The sequence below is a fragment of the Cyprinodon variegatus genome, unplaced genomic scaffold (genome assembly GCF_000732505.1).
Source record: "Cyprinodon variegatus isolate N-32 unplaced genomic scaffold, C_variegatus-1.0 Scaffold516, whole genome shotgun sequence".
In the NCBI taxonomy this organism is placed as follows: domain Eukaryota; kingdom Metazoa; phylum Chordata; class Actinopteri; order Cyprinodontiformes; family Cyprinodontidae; genus Cyprinodon; species Cyprinodon variegatus.
The window spans coordinates 266924-287592 of record NW_015150969.1 but is presented as its reverse complement, the minus strand read 5'-3'; the positions used below and the strand labels follow the sequence as shown (position 1 = coordinate 287592).

The following is a 20669-nucleotide window of genomic DNA, read 5'->3' as shown; positions in this document are numbered from 1 at the left end:
TGATATGGATCAAAACTCAGAAGGTATTAGAGTGGTTTTAAATATCTCTTTGATTATGCTTTAAGTTTTTATTTTAATATATAATTTTTTAACATTTCAATAATTTTTATTTTTATTTTTTATAAATCTTTCTGACGATAACAATTGATCTACTTCAATCTCTGATTTTCACCATAATTTCAATCGGTTAGAAGCTTTTTATTGTGTGTGTAGAGGAAAGACTCCCATTTAATTTGATGACATCACCATCAAAACCAGACTGAAAACGACAGGAGCAAAAAAAACAGAAGAATGAACCAAGAGTAACAGCAGGAGCTACAGTAGGGGCTTCGAATTGGAGAAAATACAGTTAAAGCTATTTGTTTATAGCCAAAAATAAAATGGGATAGAGAACAGAGTTAAAAGTTAGTTGCTACAGAAGTGCCTTTGAGAATTTTTTTTTTCTTTATGATATTTATAATTTTTTGGTTTTAGGCCCCATCCACTCAGACTGGATTACGTTTAACTGCAACAATATTTTGTTGTTTAAGCTGTGTTTACAAATGGAGAATGCTTTATGTACGGAGCCCCGGAACTGACATGGTTGAAAAAATAAATAAATGTAACATGCGCAAGAAATACCTTTTCAATCCTACAAAATATTATTTGCCTACACTAAATACTAAGGTGTGCACAAAAAGTGTTTTGCCATGTTAAAAACATCTGGGGATTTAACCTTACCTCCCTTTTTCGAATTCCATTTTTAAAAATTCTCTTTAGAGTCTAAAGTTGTTCATTTTCCCTCTACAATTCATCCTTGGTGCAGCACAGCAATGACTACATTTTATTCCCAAAAACACCTGCTGAGTGGAAAATCATACTACTAGTACTGGAGAATCGGCTTCCTAATCCCCCCCTTTTTTTTAAGCTGTTCATGTAAATGTAGCTTATTTGTCTTTGTGTAGATCAGGCCTTGATCTTGTATTATTTTTCTTTTTCTAGATTCTCAAGAGACCAACACTGATATGGATGGTATCTCAGCAGGTATTTTTATTGTTAGAGATATTTCTTTGATAATGTTTTAAGTTGTCTTTGTTTTGTTTTTTTATATAAAGCATTTGCACATATTTAGAGTTTCTTTTTTTTAATTTACATCTTTTTGAAGATCAAAATAAAGAGAGTGAGATTGAATTAGAATCAATACATTTTTACTGTATCTTGCCTATTCACAACAAAATATAATCTCAAAGTTACTTTGAAGACAATCAAATCCAGTTTATTTCTTGAAAATATCATCAGATGATTGATTCCATTTCAAATACTGTCAGAATAAAAAGATTGCACCCAATCCCTGATATTCACCATAACTCCTATTGGTTAGAAGCTATATATTGTGTCTAAAGAGGACAAGCTACCTTTTGAGATCATGACATCTCCACTGAAACCAAGGCTCAGACCGACTGGGGCCGAAAACACAAAAAAAACACAGAAGCACTTAACCAGGAGTAGCAGCTGGAGCTACTGTAGGACCCATTAATTTTGGGGGAAATACAGTTAAATCTATTTGTTTATAGCCAGAAATAAAATCTATGGGATGGAAAACAGAGTATATATAGATAGTTGCTATAGAAGTTTATTAAGAAGCCTTATATTATTTCCTCCATCCTGTTTTATATCTTTTTTTTTTTCTGATGTTTTAATATTTTTCTTTTAGTTCTCTCTACCGAAGCCAACAGTGAAATGGATCAAGACTCAGAAGGTATTGTTATGGTTAGAGATATCTCTTTGATGTTGCTTTGTGATGTCTGTATTTGAATATAGAATTTTTTTTTTATTTAAAATTATTTTTTTCTAATCTCTTTAAAGATGATAACAGGGAGGTGTCAGAGCAACAATCTGAAGGTGAGATTGTTTGGATTCAGTTTAGTTTTGCTGTATTTTACCAATTCACATTAAATGTGATCATTACTTACGTTAGAAGACAGAAAAACCCAGTTGATTTCCAGAATCATAAGATCATTCCTATTCAGACATCTTCAGATTTAAATAAATTACACAGGATCTAATTCATTCCTAATCCCCCATTTAAATTGATTACATCTTCACCAAAACAAGGCCTGGAATGACTGAGCCAGAAAACAGAAAAACATAGAAGGACTAAGAGTAGCAGCAAAAATTATGGTCTTCATTTTGGAAAACCCACAGTTTAAGTTATTTGTTTTCCGCAATAAGTAAAATAGAAGGGAAATAACACATGTAAAGTTAACTGCTACATAAGCTCAGTTGGAAGTATTTTCCTATGTCATCTACTCTGTTTTACATCATGTTTATTTGTTTCTCTTATATTACATATTATACTACATAAAGTCCTATTTTTCTTTTAGTGGTTCCTGAAGAAACTACCTCTGACATGGAGCAAAATGGTATTGTTATGCTTATAGACATTTCTTTGAATACAGTTTATGTTGTCTTTGCCTTGATATAACACTTTTACACTTTAAAAATTAAACACCTTTTAAATCCTTTTTTCCTTTTACAGATGATATGATTGAGAACTCAGAGGAAGAACCTGAAGGTGGGTGAGGTTGGATTCAGTTCAGTTTTATTGTATCTTGCCAGGACACAATAAAATGTGATATCCTTGTACTTCAGAAGACAAACAAAAAAAATTCATCAGATCCTTTTAATCCAAACAAATTAAAATAATTTACACACAATCCAATTTAATTCATCATGCTATGATGTTTTATTTTGTGTTTTATACTATTTTTGTTTTGATCTTGTATTATTTTTCTGTTTGTTGTTTCTAAAGGAGGCAACACTGATACGGACCAAACCCCAGAGGGTATTGTTATGGTTATAGAAATCTCTTTGATGATGCTTTATGTTGTCTTTATTGTGAAACAGCATTTTTACACGTTTCAAATCTTTTTTTGAATTTTTCTAAAGTTAATGACAGCCAGGTGACAGAGGAAGAACCTGAAGGTGAGATTGTTTGGAGTCAGTACAATTAAACTGTATTTTGCTAATTCACAATGAATTTGATGTTAACATACTTTAGAAGCCAGATAAAGCCAAATGATTTCTAGAAAATATAACTAGGTCCTTTCAATTCAATTGTTGAATTTATTAAAAATAAATACAGCATGATCAAATCTACTCCTCTTTTCGTACCATAATGCCAATTGGTTTGAAGCATTTTATTGTGTCTGGAGAGGCAAAAAATACCAAAACTCCTGGAAAATTTGCTATATAAATTTAGGTGCTACAGAAACTACTTAAGAAGCCTTATTTCATTCATAATGCTTTATAATGTTTTTTATTTATTATTTTTTTTTATTATCTTGTATGAATTTTTTTTGTTGTTGTTTTTTCTCCAGTAGCAGACAGTGATACGGATAAAAGCTCACAAGGTATTAGTATGTTTTAAAATGCAGCTTTAGATTCATGGTGTTTTTGTATTAATTTACTAATTTTAAATATTTCTCTTTCCTTTTTACATCCTATTAAAGATGATAAGGAGGAAACTAAAGGTGAGATTGTTTGGATTCAGTTCAGTTTTATCTTGCCAATTAACACTAAAATATGATGATTATGTTCTTTAGAAGGGAGACAAACCCGGTTGGTTTCCGGAAACCTAATGATCTAATTAAATTCCCCTTTTTAACATGATGACAATTGGTTTGAAGGTTTTTATTGCGTATATATCTCGGGGATGGACAACAGAGAACATATGATTATTTTCTGCAGAAGATCCTTTGGAAGCCTTTATCTATGTCATCTACTGTGTTATACATTACTTTTGTTTTAATTGGTTATATTTACATAAATAAAGTCCTATTTTTCTTTTAGCTGCTTCTGAAGAAACCACCAATGTTATGGACAATTTAGAAGGTATTATTATGGTTTTATATATATATATATATATATATATATATATATATATATATATATATATATATATATATATANATATATATATATATATATATATATATATATATATATATATATATTTGATTATAATTAGTTTTATTATAGCCTTTTTACACCTTTCGTTTTTGTTTTTAGGAGAGGATCTTTTTGAAGAAGAGAGCGAGGAGTCAGAGAAAGAGCCCAAAGGTGAAATTTTTGCGATTCAATTCAGTTTTAGTGTCTCTTACCAATTCACAATAAATGTGATCTCAATTTACCTTAGAATGGACAGAAACGTGGTTCATTTCCAGAATCATTTCATCAGATCATTTCAATTCAAACATCAACAGATTTAAATAAATTCGACGTGATATAATCCAGTCCTGGTTTTTCACTTCATGATTGTTTTTTAATATACGATTTTTAAATATTTATAATCCTTTTTTCTTTTTTAAATCTTCCTAAAGATGACCAGGTGACAGAGGAAGAACCTGCAGGTGAGATTGTTTGAATTAGTTTGTTTGACTCTGTCTTACCAATTCACAATTAATGTGATCATTATGTACTATAGAAGACAGACAAACCACAACAGATTTAAGTAAATAACATATTATGTAATTCAATCCTGGGTTTCACCAAAATGCCAACTGATAATAAGCTATTTATGATTTGTGGAGAGAAAAAATGAAACTTTTAAAATAATCGTATCTCCACCAAAACCAGGCCTGGAATAACTTGGGCAAAATCACAGAAGCACTGGTCCAGGAGTAGCAGCAAAAGGCTGTAGAAAAATTTATAACATTTTTTATTTTTTTGCTTTAAGTAAAACTCATGGGATGGAAAGCAGATTACATATAGTTAATTGCAACAAAAGCTCCCTATATTATTTAATTCATATTATTATAATTGTCATAAATATGTTTTATTTTTCTTTTAGCTGTTTCTGAACGAGTCAACACTGATATGGATCAAAACTCAAAAGGTATTAATATGATTATAAATACTTCTTTTAATTATTGTTTTAGCTTCTTTTTGTTATTAGGTGAATTTGTAGCTTTAAATGACTTTTATGTTTGAGCGTCTGTGTTCATGGTTGGATGTTTCCTTGTTATGGGCTGGCAAACTATCCATTGGGTACACGGCCCAAAATGATCCAGAGACAAGAACAGATGGATAGATGCTATAATGTAATCTATTTTTCTCCAATGCCGATTGGTTATTTAAGAAAACTCACCCTCTGCATCGAGCAATTGACTTTACAGTTTAGCTTTCTTCTGAGCGTACATGTCAGACAGTGGAAATTTCCACAATCAAAAAGATATATTAAGAATGTAATCACCTCAAAAAATAAAACTTTATTGTTTCATTTGAGAATATAGGACACCATCAGTAGTCCTTTACATTTAAAAAATATACCATCACAAATGGCCACGAATTGAAAAATGAACTGTTAAGTAATTTGTTCAAGGATGTGCTTTTCCATGTTAAACAGTTTTTTATTTACTCCAAACTTCCCTGCTTCGCTTGTTGCCAAAGATCGTAATCTTTCTCTTAAAGTATGCGGCTTACATCTAGATGAATTGACGTGTTTACAGTAGTGCTGGTAGGACTGACATTTCCTGAACAATCACTTAAAATGCAAATAGCGTCTGATGCTGTTCAAATAGCTTTGTTAAAACCAACAAACTAGTTTTTGCTGCTATTCTTCAACAATAAGGTGGAGATATTTCTCTTAAATATCTCTGGCAACATAAATGTGGTCCTGTCCTGTTTGCTGCCTCTGTAGCCTTGAATAGTTTACTTGTTTCTTTTTGTTTTTTTCTTTCATTTTGAGGAGTTGTCGAGATACATATATGTATTCCCCTAGGAGGCATGATATTTTGAATAAATTGTTTGTAGTTCCAGGATATACTAAATAACCTTAATAATATATATATATATATATATAATATGCAGTTTATAAAGAAAGTTTCTGTTAAGATTCTTTTGTATGGCAAATTAATAGTGGCACATGTGCATTTGTAAGATAAAACATTTGGTTTGGTAGATTTTTCCTGAACTGTATTAAAATGATCAAACTACAGATTCGATTTTTCTGTATAGATTTTTTTCTGTTGCTATAAAGAGGGTTGCATTTTAGTTTTTCAACAGAGAAAGTAAATGTGAAGAGCTTTGTATACATTTGTTCAAGTCAGTTTAACTGATATGTTTAGTGTTAAGACATGATAAAGTTTGAGTACATGTGTGTTTTAAAATGAGGATGGATATGCTACCAATTAAGATTACAAAACAAAACAAAAAACAGAACAATGCTGCATTATAAAGCATGAAGTTGTCGTAAAGTGACAATATTGAAATTTTTCATTTTAATTTTACAGAAGAAAGCTTTGAAGAGTTTGAAGGTAACCAGTTTTTGTATTTTATTCATCTGGCTTCTTTGTCATGGTTTTTGGAAAAAAAGACTATTTTTAGCCCCTTGACGCCTGAGTTTATATATGTGTGAGTCTACATGTGTGTTTATATATATATATATATATATATATATATATATATATATATATATATATATATATATGTATATATAAATATATATATGTGCCAGATTATTTTTTTTTTACTTTCTATTATTTTTAAACTAAATAGAATGTAGGTATATTTTTAGTTCTACACAACAGTAACATTATAAAAGTAACCAAGCCAAATACATTTGCTTTGTTTTATAATTTTGTTTAATGATTTGTTTTTTTTTTATAAATTCAGTGTAAAATCTGATAGTTTGTATCTTTTATTGAAACACTTTGAAATCTGAGATGCTTAATATATAGTTAGAAATTTCATAAGAACCACTTTTTGTTGTTGTTTCTTCAGACGTCAGCGAGGAATCATCTGAAGAGTTTGCTCCTACCGGTAAACACTCATTATTCTGTTTAATCAAAGGCCTCCATAACTGAAATGCTTTCTGCATATATTTTGTGTCACATGTAGTCGATATATATGTAGTCGATATATATATTATATATTAAATTATTAAATCCAAAGGAGTACTTTACTAGTCCTCGTTGTTTACTTCTTGTATTAGGCCTAACATTCATGCAGGTTTATCCTTGATTCACTTAATGTCTCATTCTTGTCCAACATGTTTATCTTTACAGTTGGCCAGTCTGACCGTAAATGTTTTTGTCTTCTGGTTACCTGCTGGTTTTCTTCCTTCTTCCTTCTCTTGCATGCCATTGCTTCAGAGCCTATCTAATCTAAAAACAATACAGGTGTGACGGGGAGAAAAGTTTCTCATAGCTTTACCTGGAACTTCCCCGTGAAAATTTTTTAAAACTTCAAACTTTTAGGGTTGTTTAAAGCTATGGAATCTAAAAAGGAAATAAATGCCTCTTAAAAAAAAAAAAAAAAGATTAGCATCAGCTTAAGAATGCTTCACACTATTAAAGATTCTGTGTTTTAGATCACATACCACATCACATTCCTGCCCTTAAAGTTTTTAACATTATACTCCTTTAGACTTTATGTCTTAATATATAAATTACATTTTTAAAACCAAAACTGTTGAACAGAAAAGCCTTGAACATGTGCCGCAACATGCTTTGGGTTTGTTAAATAGAAGTGATAAAAACCCAGCTTTAATAAAATGAAAAGTGTTAAATTTCTCCTCCTATAGTTCCAAAATTAGTCATGAGCCTTAACCTTTTATAAAATCAGTCAATTAGGATCTCTTTTATTGCACATAGCTAAAACTGACTTTCTTATTTCTCTTTCAAACCTTTAATATATGTTGATGCAATAAAATTAATTAATGTTTTTTTAGCCATTCTGTCGTTTAGTTTAATTTAGTTCCTTTCTGTCAGACAAATGTAGCCAGACTCGCTGTCTGGCTGCAGTTTAATTATATGACTGAAAGTAAAAAGAGATAAATGGATTTTTAATGCAAGAAAATATAGCTTCAACGCAAATTGAGTTTTAATTTTGTGGGGTCCTTTTGCTGTACGGCGCAGTACAATATCTGTTGTTGGGGGAGTCACAGTGGAAGAATTGGATTGACTCAAACCCCAAACAACATGAATACCAAAAAAACAATATTATCAATATCTTCTGATTATCATTTAGAGCAGTTGTTTTTTAATCTATACATTTAATTTTGATCGTTGGGAAAATATTGCAATATATAGTGATATTGCAATATCGTGTTAATACCGTATTGTGACAGAAGTATCGTGACATGTATTGTATCACAACACCCATGCCAAAATCACCCCTACTATGTTCTGCCTTCCTGTTATCCTGTCAAAGTCTTGCTCTCTTTCTCTCTCCCAATAATTTAATCTACTGCAGACATATCTCTACATCCTCTAGGAAATACAGCTTGCCTCAAACAGCTTCTTGCATGTCTGTGTTTTGTAAACAAAAACAATTTTAACCTTAAGCTTTTTTTTTTTACTAACTCTAAAAACCATCTAAAGTGAACACACGCTGTTGTTAGTGCGAACTGGTAGCGTTTAGATAAGTTTCCCTTTTCTATGTGAGGACTTTAAGCCTTTAGCTTCTCTTAATTATCAATGCTAATCTCTCTTCTCCGCCTGTTTTTTTTTTTCCTTGTTTTTTGTAGACGATTTTGAAGATCAGGTTAAAGCAGATGTTCGCGGTGAGTCAATGTCATTATCGAGTTACTTTTTTTTTTTTTTTTTTACATTTTTAGCTGTTTATCATCAAAGTAACCATAAAGAAATACACACAGTGGGTTACAGCTGCTCGAAAATCGCCACTGACATCATCTATATTTTTGAAACCACACTCAAAGCCTAATACTGCTACACCAGTTTTTTTAGTTACGAGAACTGAGTTGATTTGCTCGTTGCTTATAACAAACCCCTCTACAAAAAGGGAAATTTCCAAGGTTTAATTTATTTCAACATGTTGTATTGTAATCGCATGTTAGTATTCTACATCAAATACATACCATTATCAAAAAAAGGAAAAGCATTGGAAGCCTAAGAGCAATACTTTGTGGTTTTGGTCCAATTTTTATCGTCATTATTGTTAGCTGATTTGGGACTGGTGCACTTAAAAGCTATCCATTGGATAACGATTTTTCATCTTAATTAAGGTTTAAAAATTCAAATGTTGTTATCAAATATACAAATATCTATTGTTTCTTTTGATTTCCCTCAAAAGTCCGAATCATGGAGGTTTCTACTCTTGTGAACGCACAAAGTGCGTTTCGTTAATCCTGGGGTTTTTTGTGTTTTTTTTTTTTTTTTTTTTTTTTTTTTTTTTGCATGCCTTGTACAATATATATAGCAGTTAATAGGACCAGATATAAACAACAAATCGCAATGGGAAAAAAAATCTGTCAAATCACAGATTTTGTCTTTTATTTTTCATTTACCATGTTGTAAAAATTATTTAAATGTAGCAATTTTAAATGGCTAGCTTTACCAAACTGCCTTCCTCAACTTTGAGAGGAATCTCTGCTTTAACACACATGAATCATATGCTAATCCCACTAAAGAGGGATTCATATAAAAGATTTAGGACACTGACTCTTGATGACTGAAATTTGACACCCCTGCTCCAGGGGAGTGCTTCTAAACTCTGAAGCTGCCTTATTTGAAATAACACCAAATTGTGTTTTAACCCCAACATTATGTTTAATTCACAGAATCTGACAAATCTCTGAAGGATGATGATGATGCCGATGATGATGATGATGATAAACAGGATACAGGTGCAATGAGTGAGGACATAACAGAGGACGCTTCTCTGCAGAAGTCAGAGGAGGAGGATGAAGAAGTGAAAAGGGAGAAGGAAGAAGAGGTGAAGGAGGAGGTTTCTCAGAATGATAACAGCAACGAAGACCAAACCAACCCTGACAATATGTCGGAAACGGAGGACATTTTCTCAGATGAGTCCATTGAAGGTAAACAGAGATAGGTTGATAATTCAGACTTTACTGCAAAGAATTTGAAGTGCCTTGTAAACATATTTACACCCTTTAAAGGTGGCATAGAATGATTTTAAAGAGTATTGGTCTCTGAATAGGGTGTGTAACATTGGTTGGGCTGAAAATGGCATATTTGCTGTTCTATGGGCCCTAATGCAAGCCTAAAAGCTCTAGAATGAAACGACAGGTTTTCATCCGTTTATGGTATGCTCATGAGTATTTAGATGACCTGTGCGCGGACTGGTTGTTTCACAACGAGTGATGCTGCTGAGCAAAGACGCATCATAGCAACAAGCACTTATTCACTGAAACATTGAAATTGTTGAGTAGGGTGACCCTTTTTCATACCTAAAAAAATGTCTGGGAGGAATTTCAAAATCGTCCGGAATTTTGGACGACTACAGTGCAGCATGTAGTCGAAACAGTCCGGGCACTCGTATCGAGCCGTCAGTTCCGGGGCTGATCCGGGAACCCCGGCGGACCGGGGCAGGGAGCCAGCGGGGGACGGAACCCGACCCTGTGATGGTAGCCTGGACACCGGTGGCCCTGTGCTTCTGATAGACTATAATCCATGCCTGTCGAGTCTTCGGATCATTGGGAAGAATGAAAAATTTAATATAGCAAAAGCTCTCAGTAGAAATAGTTTGTGTCTTTTAATGCTTTTTAATAATTGGACATTTAAAAGCCCAGAAGAACATTGACCAGAGAAGCTGCCCAGATGTGTATGTTCATGATGGAGGAACTGCAGAGATTCAAAGAGGGGTTAATCAGAGAATTAGGAAATTAAAATGTTTTAAGGCTAAATATTGAATCCATCATATTGGCTAAAAAGGGTAATTCTGTTGTCCGAACCTCAATAACAATAAAGACATTTCAGTTCCAACATTTTATAAGTAAAAATATTAGGATTTCTTCGGCTATAGTATTACTTAAGAATGTGCAATGGACACTTCTGCCTCTGTCAAAACAAATTATAATGTTTTGCAGTTAACATGTATGATAGTTTTATTTAGTTTGCATCTCTTAGAGGGTCATTTGAGGGTTAAATATATTTTGTTGAAAGATAACAGGAGGATCTAATGTCTCAGTTATGCAAATAATTTAAAGCTTCTCCACAGACATGAGAGAAAATAAATTAAACAGACAATATTACAACCATACTTACATAGCAAAATATTTAAAAGCTAAAGGAGCTAAAAGCAAAAGAATCAAAATAGATGCGTAATGCTAAAGGAACTTCTTTCTGTTGCAGCACCAACTTCTGACAATGTCCCGGTTGACGAATCCACTCCCACAGATGGTATATTTCCTTATTTCATTTTTTTTTTTCATTTTTTTTTTTTACTTGCATCTATCACTTTAAACATAACCCTTGATTTGAAAAATCTGGTTTGTGCTTTTTCTCTAAACTTATTTATATTATAAGAAATTACTGTGTTATAAGAAAAAAGAAAACAATGTATCAGCACTTGTTATGCAAGCAAAAGTAAATTTGTGTTTTCTTCTAATAGCTGGAAAATAGATTAACAGACTGGTCCGTGGAAGCCCTCCAACTCCAGGTATAGCTATTTAAGATAAGGCAATAAAACATTTTACATTTTGTTTATCATATAGATCATTACTTTACAATTTAATTGCTGCTTTTCCTGAAAACTAAAATTAATTAAAACTGAGCCTATTTCTTTGAATATAAAAGTACTTTTTTTTTTTTTACCTGTTCTAGTTATGTACACAAAAACTTCTGTGTATTGATTAAAAAAATGTTTGTCGTAGACCCACAAAACAGTTGGGTGTGACTATCTTAAGGTAGTTGGACTAATCTAAAATTTAAACATCTAAGTTAGAACTTTAAGAGGAATTTAAGGAGCATTCATTTGCAAAGCAACTGGCTATAGCTTCAAAGACTTGCCAGTTTTGTGGGTTTTATTTAAGTTGCAAAACTGTACTACATAAAGATGTGTAAATGAGAATTCTGATTTTGTTTCCAAACAGAATGAGCCCCCGGCCCCTACGGTGAACTACTGCTGCCATGGAAACTACAACTAAACTCAGCCGTCTCTTTCCTCCTTTCTTTTTGATTTGAGGCTGCTTTTATTTCATAAAGGGATATTAGAAAAATATCTGCCCTCCAATTTTGAGGTGCCCTATAATTTTAGCTCTTTTTCTTACCTGTCTGTCTGCAGAAATATTAAACCAGCAACTTATCTCAGATTTGCTTTGTGTGTCTGATTTCACACATTAATGTGTACATACAGTCTGTCGTTTGCTTTACAGACATTAATGATTACCGTATTTTTACAAGTTTGAAGTATGTCCAGTCCTTCACTGTACACAGAAAATGGCTAATAAAGTGTGAACTGTTAGAAACTAAGTTTTTTTTCCACATTGGATTCTTGAAATAAAATATTCTATTTACAAAATCTATATTTGATTTAAAAGTGTTTGTCTTTGACCACTTGTGTATTTTATACATTTATGACGTTGAACAATATGCACTTTTTGTACCAGAGTTATTAAAACAAAGATGAAGGTTATTTTTCAAATAGAATTGCAAGTCTTAGTTCATTTGTGTAGAGAGAGTTCACTGATGTCTGCAGTGGACAAACTTGCAAACTAAAGAGAGAAGCTTTTCCTGAGAGATGCACATCTAGAGCTTTGAAGTTACAGTTATCTGGTTTGGGCTTTGGGCCGCCATAGATGGATAGACTTTGCAAGTTCTCCCAACGTATTCCTGCGGATAGGTGTGTGATATAGATTGTTGAATTGTGCAAGATTTCCCCTTTCAATAACTTTTCTTTTTTTTTGGGATGGGGTACGTTTAACCACCCTGTTTAATTTTCTTTGGACCAAAGCAGATGCAAGTCTTCCAACAGCATAAAGTTTATTTTACTACATAAAGTTGCAAAATAAAAAATGCTGCATCTTCCTTGATAGAGGTAAGTGTTTTAATCCTACTGAAAACAGAAGCACTACCAAATTATCTCTGTTCATACCCTAACACATTTGGATTCCAAAGAGAAGAGTTACTATGAACTTATTGTATTATGTATTATTGTATTATTGTCTCTAAAAACCCATTTGACAATGCTTTAAACTCACAATTTAACTTTGATTGAAACAATTTTAGATCCTGATTGACTTTTAAATCCAAAATATGGTGGATATGCATAATAATGATAAATAATTATCATTACTATGCATAATATAGAACTGAAAACAAACCAACATTATCTAGTTAATTAGCTGGGCTCTGGGCTGCTAACTAGCCTGCATTCATCTAATTTACAGATAGGCATACTCTTTACATACACTAAAACACTTTACATACACTCATTTGCAAGCCATAAAACTGAGCTAGCATTATTTTAATAAGGCAGTAGGGGAGATATTCATTAAGCCTCCGCATCAATAACATATCTTGACATATTTACAAATTGATTAATTTTCTTTCTGGTAAAGACATTTTCTACTAATAACAGCCCCCATCTTTACTACAATGGATAGTACAGTAGATCAATTCAAAACTGCTCCACTGGGGCAGCTGTGGCTCCATGCGGAAGAAAACTTCTGACTTTTGAAAAGCTGTGAGTTTGGTTCCAGATCTACAGCCGCAATATGTAGAAAGTCACAGTCCCGCTTAGATGAAGAGCAAAAATTACAGCATCTATTTTAACCCTGATAGAAGTGTAGTGTTTCAAAATCTTTCCAAAATAGTAAAAAAAAAAAAAAAAATCCACTGGACTTTCGTTTCCAAGTTTGAAGACGTTTAGCTTCTGATCCAGGAAGCTTTTTTAGTTCAATATGTCAGAAATGGCATTGAGTTTCAAATTCTTGCTTTACTACGAGGCAATTGTTTTGTACAGCTACAAAATAAGCTGTAAATAAATAATATATAAAAGAAAAACAGAAAATTTAGTTCAAAAAGCATAATTAAGGGAAGGAGAGGAAAATCTGGTTTGAAACATTATTCTAGAGTAATGTTATACATGTGAAACCACGATATGCAGCAACTGGAGCATTATGCTTACTGCATGGCCTGCATGGTTTATGCTGGGGAATCTTTGGAATACAGCCAGCACATCAAAGAAAAACCCCAGCAGCATTTTGGATTAAATGCAGATGATTGATTGATTTCTAGGCAAAGCTGTGAAACACTGTCACAGGTATGCTTAATCTCACCAATGAGAGCTTTTAAATCCTTCGGTAGGCTGCAGGGTGTTATTTTTCAGGCTACCCCTCTCTGACTTCCTTTAACAAACAATCCCCAATTAAACATTCAATTTCTCAATTTAAATTGGAGATGCAAATGATGCCCAAATCTGCTTTAGTTATGTTCTGTTCTCTCTGCTGATTTTTTATACCTTTTTCAAAATGTAGGAAATGAATAACTTTAAAGCAGAACCCAACAAAGCAAAAAATTAATAAAAAAGAACAACACCAAATTTGTTGCCACCACCTTTAATCTTGTGTTTAATTTCCAAGAAAACATTCTTTTTGCCACAATCATGGGCAAGACCTTTATTGTTACACGTCTTTGTCACTAGGATCTAAAGTCATTTCTCAGCAGGCTTACCATGATGCCTCTTCTTATCAAAAGATCTTGTTGGACAAGATTCCTGATCGAGACGTTTTCCAGTCAGCTGCTGTTCGCTCACATTTTTTTGCTTCATGAAGCTTCTCATTCCACCAACTCATACCCTTTTCTAATTTTATGCCCCATTGTAATTGATAGAGAGCTTTAACCAAAGATGATTACAGGCTTTTAGATTAGGAGTAGTCAGGTTACCCTGTAATACACAAAAAAATGTTTGCATTTATCTTTATTCTTTGCTGAACAAACATAAATGTTTCTGTCTGCACACGTTTTGCACCCATTTAACTGATTATGGCAACTCTAACCCTGACAAAATGTATATAGCTCTACAGAAATGCCTTTACAACATTGTTTAATAAAATATTTATGCAATATTCATCATGTTGGACTTTATGAAATTTTGCCACGGTAAAATTGAATTAGATACATCCTTAGGAGATATCTATAGAACATGGATAATAGGGATAGAAAATGCTTTACTTTAACCGTTTTATGTGTACTTTCCTAATAAAAACTTTATGTTTAGACATTAGGAAACACGGAAGATTGTCCAAAAAACTGAGTTGTTTTACCACGTATGTGTCGGCTTTCATGCACTCCAGCTTTGAATAATGTGTGAAGATTAGAATCAGCAGTTTAACTGCACGAGGATCAGATGTGTTAGCTTTGTTGTAACAAGCGTCATCATGTTTGGTTTATTTTTCTGGTTTCTAAGGAGTGGCTGACGATTAGAGAGTAATCCTTGAAAGGCCTCCCAAGTAGGAAGACGATGATCATTCAGTTTCAAGCATCCTGCATGCCGAGCTGAGTGAGTCTTTAGTCATCTTGGTGGATAGAGGGTTTTCACAGTAATAGAATACATTAAGTAATGTTGTGCTTGGAAGCAGTTGTAATTCATTTAGAATGGGCACATATTTACAGTCTGTGGCACCCGAGGACCCCTAGCATTGGAGCTTTTTATTGCTTAGAAAAATCTGCAGCATCTTGAAACTGGTTAAATGGATTTATAAACCGTGTATGCTACAGCACCAAATGAGGAAGAGGGCAAACCAGAAGCATTATTTATATATGACTGAGACAAAAAGCAAGGGAAAAGCAGCTTCTGGCTGGGAATAGGAGAAGTATGTTTGCAGATGCTAAACGTTTGTTAAAAGTGGGCCTGTTGGAGACTGATCAAAGACCTCTGATATTTTTTTACTAATTCTACATCCATCCATTTTTCATCACGCTTATTCCTACTGGGTCACGAGCAGTGCTGGTGCAATTGACAGCCTATATCCGGCTGTCAATGGGCAAGAGGCAGCGTACACCCTGGACAGTCTATCGCAGGGCAACACAGAGACAAACAGGACCAACGATCATTCACGCACTGACTCACAGCTAAGGAGAATTTAGATAGGCCAATTAACCTCAGTCATGTTTTTGGGCTGTGGGAGGAAGCCGGAGTAACCCACACACGCACAGGGAGAACATGCAAACTCAACGCAGAAACAACTTGGGTCATGAATCGAACCCGAAACCTTCTTGCTCCAAGGCAGCGGGGCTAACCACTGTTACACTATGCAGCCCATATTTTTTACTCATTGTATGTTAGAAATCTACACCGTGTTAATGCACTTTAAGGTATTAAGCCGCAGCTGTACATTTCTTTTATAGCAGATAAATGAAGATTTTTGTTATACCACACAGGTCAGCACAATGACTGAACTCAATCCATTATTTATGTCTACTCTCAAGTGAAGTCACATAATATTTTTGATTAATATCCGCTGAGATGCATCAATCTAGTTGTTGTCATTAATGCAAAACACTTTGAACATCAGGGCTGATCACCTAAAGGCTAATTCAGGTGTGTTTATGTGGGAGGAGTTAGGTTACCTGGTGCTGCAGGTTGGTGTTGTGGAAGACTGACTCCAGAGATGGAGAAGATGAGGTTTCTCTCAGTTGATAAAGAAAAACTGGTCTGCAGGGGTTAACTGATTCACACACAGCACACAAGAAGGGGGCAGGAGGGCACTTCCTGCCAGATAAAGGGGGTTTGTTTCAATGCGCTCCCTGATTGGTTAACGGGGTCACAACTGAGGCCAGAGACAGGGGGTGACTTAGTGGACCCTGACCGAAATCTATGCGTGTCTCCGTCTGTTGGGGATGTTAAATAAAGCTTTGTTCAGGTGAGTTTCACACAGAGGCAGCAGATGGTTGGATATCTGTGAGAAGAGATTTACCTTCACCTGAGACAGGCAGACCTGCGCAGGTGTGGGTGTACATCATGTACCGGCCGTCTTCTGTAGCTAATCAATGGCAATTTTATGGTAACCACAAACTAAACCAATTAGAAGTCTCATCAGCTGTGATCTTGTATTTTAATTGATTATTTACAATTTCAACAACAATAATCCTTTACTTGCATGTCTGTTTTATTTGCCTTGATAATAGATTGTTGATTCAACTATTTATTTGATGCACAAAACTTCTCAATTTGAAGTTGTTGTTTTTCTACTTTAACTGTACCAAATAAGAAGTCTTTTAGAGAACATCCACCAAACTCCTAGTGTAGATCATAAGGTGTCTCACAGCTATTTCTTTCAGTCCAACATCAGGATCAAAGGTCCAATTCAGTGCCAGTCATTCAGTACCACGCTGGACAAGACCACTATGCCTTAAAAGTGCCTCTAATTCCTCTTCTGGAGCTGATCCCGGAGTCCGGAGCACGTTCCAGCTCAGTTCTGATTACAGGACATGCTGCAGTAGATGGATGCAAACTCATGTTCTGCCCTGATTCTCTCAGACAGCAGGAAAGTCATTTTAAAATAACAGAAAGGAAGGTCACTGGGTTTTGCAGCAAGTTTGACGATTTCAGTTAGTTTTCACAAAATCCTAGACGCACAACAAAAGGTGTTTTTTTTTCCTTTCCCTTAAAAAATGCATGTTCATCAAGATGTTACTATAGCACATTTTTCTATTTGAAATATAATACTGATGTTAATGATTTGGCCCTTTTCTATTGCAAAGACTTTCAGCTCAGAATTGGGATGATGGAAATATAGAAACACATTCAATCACTTTATCTGTCATTTAGTTATATGAACTATGATGTTCCTACCTCTAATCTTCTTCTAAACATAATGTCTGCAAATAAATTATGTTATTGAATTCCCTTTTATCTGAGGAGGTTATATTTTTACAGCTTCTCCAAACCTGTCCAAATATTTTTCAGTTTGTTCCAACAAGCTTCAACTTATTTTTTTCATCAGCAATGGAGATCTAATTTTTGAGTTTACTTATTCAACCAAATTGGTAGTTATAATTGAGCTCTTAAATTCTGATTTCACTGTAGAAGCGGGAAGTAATGACAATAAGGCAGTATTATCTGTGCTTTCTGGTAAAAATGCAATATGTTATCATTATCACTGCAATTCTACATATTTAAAAACATGTTCTCTCTTTTTGCAAAATGCCTCCCTGTCCAGAATAAAGCAAAAGGTGGAAGGTCATTGCCAAGCAGAAAGCAGAGCTAGAGAGGTATAGAGGAGGAATGTTGGCAGTCGTACCTCTGCAGCTCTCTATCACTTTAATAAAGCTTCCTTTCTATACGTCCTCTAAACCTGAGCGCACACAGGAACAAAGAGCTACAGCTATGAAGGTTCGCTGAGGTGAAACTGAAGCTAATTGAAACAAGAAGCCCATTTTTCTTCATGAAACCAAACACTTCATATGCATCTGAGGACAAAATCCACTAATTCACTAATCCACTATTCCAAAATTGACTGTTCCCCCTTAAACAACATGTCGATTAGTTAGATACTTAAACATAATTGTGAAAACCTCAGCTGTGTATTAGTTTGTAGATGGTATATAAAAAAAAAAACGGATAATCACAATTTTAACGTCCTACAGGGTTAATGTGTAGATGAGAATCCAAATGACAATGAGAGTGGCAGGTTAGTGTCAAGGTTAATGTGGAGGTTTTTAGAGGACCCAAATGCAGAGATAAGGAGGCAGAGATGAGTTTGCAGATTTAATGAAAAGTCCAAAGGCAACAGAGGCAAAAATCAAAAATACAGAAAAAAAAAAAAAAAAACAGGAGATGCCAGACAGAAACACATACAGAGAGACAAGTAACAACAAAGCAACTAAACAAAATGAAACCAGCTATGAGAAACTGCAGCGGCGGTGTATATAAGGGGAACAGAACAAAGGATGGGCTAATGAGCTAATATGGAGCAGGTGTGAATAGAACTAACTAGAAGGGAGCCAGGGGGGGAAAAAAGCACCATGGGGCAACAGAGAGTAACACAAGAACACAACACTGCTAGAAAACAACTTCAAAGACACTAAGTTACAAAGAAACTAAAAATAAACCGAAACAAAGGACAGTTATTGATGGAGAAATAATTAAATAATAGAAAACAGTTACCCTGCAGATCAACAAGGGAACCAGAAATAGTGCAATAGTAAAATTCAGAAGAGAATTTCATAAACTAAGACTTTAATGGTTTGTAGTGTGATAAGTAGTGTAACCACAGAACAATCAGCAGAAGGCATGTCTACTGTGAGTGCAATAACACACAAATAGCTTCTTTTCTGTCATTACAATTGTACATTTAAATTTTTTTTTTCTTCTGGTTTGAATCCCTCGCCATCAGGGAGCAGCGAACAGCTCACAGCTTCTAAGGACCAATCTGGGGCTATGGGTCTTTCTCAGGAACTTTGACCCATCTTCTTACAGCCTTTTCACAAACTCAAGCTCTCAGCTCTAACCACCCGGCCACCATTTCCCATTTAATTAGAATATAAATTTCCATGAGCTTCGCCCTGGCTCAAAGGAATGCATGAGCTGAAAAATCACAATAATTGATAGAAATGAAGGCTTCAAAAAACATTAGTCTATGTTACTGATGAATATAATGTGTCTCATGAAGAGGATAATAATTTTGTTTAATTCACTGCAAATAGAACAAAGTATGGAAGCTTAATCTATTCACCTAGAGAAAAATAATTCTACTTTTCTAAATTAACAAAATAATTTTTACAAAAATAAATTTTGAAAAATCAGTTTTTCTAAATGAACGGCAACATTCAAAACAAACAAATAAATAAAAATTTTGTGGGGTTTTTTTTTCTGAATAAACAAGATAATTCAGAAATAATTCACACACACGACAATAACATATGGACTGTCCTCACACAGACACACATACATACATCCACCGATTCAACACCACTTACACGCACTTCTCAGCTAAAGCTATATATAATCAGCAAATCTTTTATCTATTATCTGTCATTATTTATCCTGTACTATAGCCCCACTAATATATTTATAATCCATAACCTAACTTTCCTCTATAGTCTGTATATAGTTTTCATATTTATATATGTTATAGCCTCTTACAATTACTTTCTGTTTATATATACATAGTCTATACATACATAATCTCTGTATACATGTAAATAAATATTTATATCCTGTATAGCACTTCTGGATAGATGCAAACTACATTTTGTTGCTTGTTACTTGTCACAGTGTGATGACTGTAAAGTTGAATTCTATTCTATTCTATAATGCTGCTGTGATTTCATAGAGGCTGTTCGGTTACTGTTGGCATTGCACATTTTTACATGCCTTTCCTTCTGAGAAGCTTTAACATATCCTGTTTGTTGAGTTTGGTTGAGACTTTGGGAAATTCTCTTGTCTCTCGGTTATGTTGATGTGATCACTATTAGTTTGTCAACTTTGTGAAGACACCTGTGTGCTTTTTTCCCCTACCTCTTCTCTACACTGTTTATCTTGTTAAGTGAGAAAAACACAATGCTTTTATTTACTTTTTTATACTAAATTATCTTGTAAATTAAAAAACAGACCAATTTCCTTTTTTTTTTTTTTCAGGCAATACACTTCCGTACCAAAGAACTAGTACCGAGTGAACCGACACAAAGATCAGCCGAGGATAACCTTGAGAGAAAAACTGAGAGCAGAAAATAAATATATGTATAAGTTCAGTACCATAATCATTTGGAACCTTACAAATAATCAATAAGCTGAATATGGAAAGCAATAAGTGGTAATAATTTTGACACGCAAGTCTTTATTCTTCCCCTTTTCTCCTTGTTGTCTTCCTCTTTTTGTCTTTTTCTTTTTTTCTTTTTGTTTAATACTCTTTCTTCTTTTGCTTTCAATGAGTGTTGAGTGACAACTATGACAAANATTATATTATATTATATTATATT

General features: G+C 33.8%; 2 protein-coding genes across 8 annotated transcripts in view; both read left to right on the top strand.

Annotated features, from left to right (window-relative positions):
* LOC107094961 (uncharacterized protein DDB_G0290685-like) overlaps positions 1-2479 on the top strand; it is a 14840-nt gene extending 12361 nt beyond the window's left edge. For all 3 annotated transcript variants that reach the window (XM_015390889.1, XM_015390891.1, XM_015390888.1), the window contains 4 exons: positions 982-1023; positions 1694-1738; positions 1846-1881; positions 2364-2479. In XM_015390889.1, the coding sequence (XP_015246375.1) occupies positions 982-1023; positions 1694-1738; positions 1846-1881; positions 2364-2464 (224 nt within the window). In that variant the 3' untranslated portion in view covers positions 2465-2479. The remainder of the gene's footprint in view (positions 1-981; positions 1024-1693; positions 1739-1845; positions 1882-2363) is intronic.
* A 20-nt stretch (positions 2480-2499) lies between these two features.
* LOC107094962 (glutamic acid-rich protein-like) lies at positions 2500-11943 on the top strand. 5 transcript variants are annotated; one of them, XM_015390892.1, is made up of 16 exons: positions 2501-2554; positions 2792-2824; positions 2929-2964; positions 3360-3392; positions 3492-3512; positions 3832-3873; positions 4051-4101; positions 4362-4391; positions 4832-4876; positions 6273-6296; positions 6763-6801; positions 8510-8545; positions 9563-9820; positions 11097-11144; positions 11356-11403; positions 11837-11943. In XM_015390892.1, exons 1-15 carry the CDS (start codon positions 2524-2526, stop codon positions 11364-11366), a joined length of 738 nt encoding a protein of 245 aa, XP_015246378.1. In that variant the 5' UTR covers positions 2501-2523; the 3' UTR covers positions 11367-11403; positions 11837-11943. The 5 variants fall into 5 exon arrangements, with proteins under 5 accessions (XP_015246380.1, XP_015246378.1, XP_015246379.1 ...); XM_015390893.1 differs by having other exon boundaries at positions 2509-2554; positions 3363-3392; XM_015390894.1 differs by lacking the exon at positions 8510-8545 and having other exon boundaries at positions 2500-2554.
* The last annotated feature ends 8726 nt before the right edge of the window (positions 11944-20669 follow it).